Here is a 4,907-nt window from a genome sequence, read left to right on the forward strand (position 1 = left end):
CCGGTGTTAATTTTAACACTGAGATAACTTATACCTTATACGGTGTTAATTTTAACACTGAAATAACTTATATCGTATAAAAGATGGAGTAATTAACATCGGTATAACTTATACCTTCTTCACGAGATTTACATAAATGACTTGTAATTAAATTCGATACCTTTGACCAACTACCCCTTCAACAGCTATTTCTCTAAAAAAAAATAAAAAATAAAAAAAACTAAGTAGATTACACAATATTATTATCAGTAGTAGTATCTCTTTTCGTCCCTCTATATAATGATAAACATTTTTTGAGGTTTCCCCGTCTCAAAGGGAACAAGAGAAACACATTTTCATATTATTGAATCCCTAGTTTCTTTACTTTCCCTTTGATTCCTTCCTCTCAATTACCTCTCTCTTTTCTTCCTTTGTTTGGATGGCCGGCCAAACAATCATCGTTTCCGGGTTGAACCCGGCGGCCATTCTTCAGTCCACAATTGGCGGCGGAGCTTCTCCTACAGCGGCGGCGGCGGCGGAAAACGGCACCAGAAAAGTCATCCCTCTTTCAAGAGATGCCTTACAAGATTTCATGTTATCAATCATAACCCAAAAATTACAAGATGAGAAACAACCTTTTTACGTGTTAGATTTGGGTGAGGTTGTTTATCTTATGGACCAATGGAAATCTGCTCTCCCAAATATCCGTCCATTTTACGCTGTTAAATGTAACCCTGAACCGTCGTTCCTTTCAATTTTATCTGCTATGGGCTCAAATTTTGATTGTGCTAGCCGTGCTGAAATTGAGTGCGTTTTAGCCCTTGGCATTTCACCTGACCGTATTGTTTTTGCAAATCCATGCAAACCGGAATCCGATATTATTTTTGCAGCTAAAGTTGGGGTGAATTTGACAACCTACGATTCCGAAGATGAGGTTTACAAGATCCGAAAGCATCACCCAAAATCCGAACTCTTGCTCCGAATCAAGCCCATGTTCGACGGCAACGCGAGATGTCCAATGGGCCCAAAATACGGCGCGCTTCCAGAAGAAGTCGAACCGCTGCTCCGCGCAGCTCAGGCCGCCCGGCTCACCGTCTCCGGCGTCTCCTTCCACATCGGAAGCGGAGACGCCGATTCGAACGCTTATCTCGGCGCCATAGCCGCGGCTAAGGAAGTGTTTGAAACAGCTGCTAAACTCGGGATGTCGAAAATGACTGTTCTAGACGTCGGCGGCGGGTTTACATCCGGCCACCAGTTCACAACCGCCGCCGCTGCCGTTAAATCAGCTTTAAAACAACGCTTCGATGACGAACCGGAGTTGACAATCATAGCTGAACCGGGTCGGTTTTTTGCAGAGACGGCGTTTACTTTGGCAACGACGATTATAGGGAAAAGAGTGAGGGGTGAATTGAGGGAGTATTGGATTAACGACGGACTGTACGGTTCGATGAACTGTGTACTTTACGACCATGCGACGGTGAATGCAACGCCGTTAGCTGTTCAGTCGAATCGTAGTAACGTCACCTGCGGCGGGTCGAAAACGTTTCCGACGACTGTGTTTGGGCCCACTTGTGATGCTCTTGATACTGTTTTAAGGGATTACCAGTTACCGGAGCTGCAGGTTAATGATTGGCTGGTTTTTCCTAATATGGGCGCTTATACTAAAGCAGCTGGGTCCAATTTTAATGGATTTAATACTTCCGCCATTGTTACTCACCTCGCTTATGCTTATCCAAGCTGATGAACCACCTGTATTAGGAATTACTACCGTGGGTTGATGGTTTTTTCCTTTTTTGGGTATCTTTTTCTTAATTTTGTTGTTTTTGGTAGTAATTTATATTCCAAATCAGCTTGTAATTCTCTTGTATACCATAAGAATGCAAGGATTTGCTAATTGTGATTTGCTCTAATATGGAGGTTTTTAAAATTAGTTATTAGATAATCTGTTTGGATGCACGCTTTTTATTTATACTTTTGTACATTTACAAAAAAAATTGTCCATGCTTTAATATATCGCTTTCTCAAATTTTTCTTAATTAATGAGCTCTCTAACAACAATAACAATAGACCTGTGTGGGAATATAGAGATACAAAGCTAAAATTGAGTATTGTAATCAGAAGACCGAAACGAAAGCAACGACAAGTAATCACATAAATTACTAAAGCTACTGATAGAGACAAGGATAATGCTAGACAACCTATTCCAACTCTTTACCTTTATTCTTATCAGCTCTTTAAGGAACTTGTAATTAATTTATAATAAGCTGAGAAATGGTTGCTAAGAGACGGTAATTGCAGTTTTCAAAATATAAGTTCTTTTACCTAAATTTGGCTGGTCTTTTCCACATGGTGCCATGGAACAAGAATAGAAAATCTTATTGTACTTTGTTATACAATACTATATGTGATAAGTATGCTAGCAGACAAAACATATGCTGGTACATCTATTCTAAAACAACAATAACAACAGCAACAAATCTGGTAATCCCATTAGTAAGATCTGGAAACAGGGGCGGCTCAATAGTATTGGGGGCCTAAAGCCAAACTTCTATAAGAGGCCTTTAATTAATTTTTATAATAAAAAAATTCATATATATTATTTGGTAGAAATATAATTTTCTAGCTTTTTCAGATGCAAAATTATGAATATTTATTTTATAATCAATTTCTTCTAATAGTTAGTTTTCAATTGATAATATAGTTAATCCATTTAGGCCCCGTTTGGCCATGAGTTTTGTCAAAATAAATTTGAGATTTATTTTCAAAACTCGTGTTTGGCCATAAATTTTGCCTATATTTTGGCCAAATCCCAAATCGCAAATTTCAAATCCCAAAATCAGCTATTGAGCTGAATTTGGGCCAAAATCCCAAAACTTGGGAATTATATACATGTTTTTCCAAAATAAAGTTGAAAAATATGTTTTGAAAACGTATGTCCAAACACATTTTCATCTTCAAACCAAACTTTACCCAAATCAGATTTTTCAAAATAAATTTGGGATCTATGGCCAAACGCTAGCTTAATCTCTTGCGCCATGGTTGATCTTAAGTAACATTTTATCAATTTTAATTTAAAAAACTTCTTTCAAATTTCTAGTTTGTGATCGAGGACGACCCGAGACAAATGTTACAGGAACTGTTACCATTATTCTATATGCAATATATGCATTTGAAAAAGAATCAAGTCCTTATATTGGACTGAGTATATCAATTTGAATAATCGAATTCATACTTTATATTTGGCATATTTAAATTTGAATAAATACTAAAAGGATAATATATGCATACGTATTTGTCATGACCCGGATTTCCCACCCTCGGGAGTCGTGATGGCGCCTACTCGTGAAAGCTAGGCAAGCCAACTATTAAGTTCTACACGTTAACAATCAACCCAAACAATTATAAACAGTAACTATAACTAAACAATTGAAAAGCACAGAAGAGTTAAAATAAATCCAAATACTCCAATACATGTCTACCCACGAATCTGGTGTCACAAATTCACGAACGGCTAAGATTTTTTACTACAAATATAAGTCTGGAAAGAAAAGTACAACTGTTCTCGGAATGATAAGAGACAGTAGAAAAGCTAAACAGGGAAGGGGGACTTTAGGCTCTGCGGACGCCAACAGATCTACCTTGGTCTCCCTGGACTGAGGACAGCTACCTCAGCTACTCACTAGGTCCGGTACCGAAATCTGCACAAAAGAGTGCAGAGTGTAGCATCAGTACAACCGACCCCATGTACTGAGTAAGTGTCGAGCCTAACCTCGACGAAGTAGTGATGAGGCTAGGACAAGACAATCATATATACCTGTGCAGATAAATCATATACAAGCAGAAACATAATAACAGAAATCAACAGAATAAGGTGGGAAGGGGACATGCTGCGAGAAATATCAGATTCTAACAGTAAACCAATAAGGAAGCATCAATAAGGAATCATAATGAACATCATATATAAATCAACAAGAATAATGGAACGGTAACTCGTGCACGGCATCACCCTTCGTACTTTTACTCTCGTCCTCACCATGTGAATTAACATAAACGGCATGGCATCACCCTTCGTGCATTACCTCTCATAATCATGGCATGGCATCACCATTCGTGCAGTATTCCTCACAATATCGGCACGTCATCACTCTTCGTGCATTAACTGTCAAATCATGGCACAACATCACCCTTCGTGCATTAACACTCATAATATCGGCACGACATCACCCTTCGTGCTTTATACTCTCTCACAATATCATGCACGGCATCACCCTTCGTGCTTTACACTCTTCCTCACCCAAATAACAGAAAAAAATATGTAAAGACAAGGGAATCGACAATATCAACAATAGTACCCCGACAAGGGAATCAACAATATCAACAATAATATCCCGACAAGGGAATCAACAATATCAACAAAACGTCCCGACAAGGGATTCAGCTATAACCAATCTCGTTTCAACAATTTCTTTACACAATGAAACTTCAATTTAAGTCAATACTCAACAATAGTCAATTATCAAGAAACTTTCATAAGCTTTATTCAACATTAATAATCATCAATTTGAGCACGATCGATACATAATAGAGTCACAACAATCATGGTATAAGACTCACGGGCATGCTTGACACCAACGTATAGATACTCGTCACCACACCTATACGTCGTACTCGATACTAACACATAGAAAATAGACCACAACTTTTATTCCCTCAAGCTAAGGTTAGGCCAAACACTTACCTCGATTCCACGAACAAGATTAAGCCTCAACTACCGCTTTACCCTCGGTTCCACTTCCAATACGCTTGTATCTAGTCACAATTTACTTAACGATATCAAAAAAATGCCAAATAAACCAATTCTAATGCATGATAATAGGTTTCCCATTGTTTTCCCCAAAAAGTCAAAAATCGACCCCGGGCCCGCTTGG

At 38.4% G+C, this 4,907-nt stretch overlaps 1 protein-coding gene across 1 annotated transcript; it reads left to right on the forward strand.

The window, feature by feature from the left end:
- On the forward strand, positions 299–1,933 carry LOC109224818 (ornithine decarboxylase). Its single transcript, XM_019389355.1, has one exon. It carries the CDS (start codon positions 419–421, stop codon positions 1,718–1,720), a length of 1,302 nt encoding a protein of 433 aa, XP_019244900.1. The 5' UTR covers positions 299–418; the 3' UTR covers positions 1,721–1,933.

The sequence above is a fragment of the Nicotiana attenuata genome, chromosome 4, assembly GCF_001879085.1.
Source record: "Nicotiana attenuata strain UT chromosome 4, NIATTr2, whole genome shotgun sequence".
Taxonomy (NCBI): domain Eukaryota; kingdom Viridiplantae; phylum Streptophyta; class Magnoliopsida; order Solanales; family Solanaceae; genus Nicotiana; species Nicotiana attenuata.

Bases quoted from the DNA above. Each gene is read 5' to 3' on its own strand.
- LOC109224818 (XM_019389355.1), top strand. From the start codon at position 419: ATGGCCGGCCAAACAATCATCGTTTCCGGGTTGAACCCGGCGGCCATT.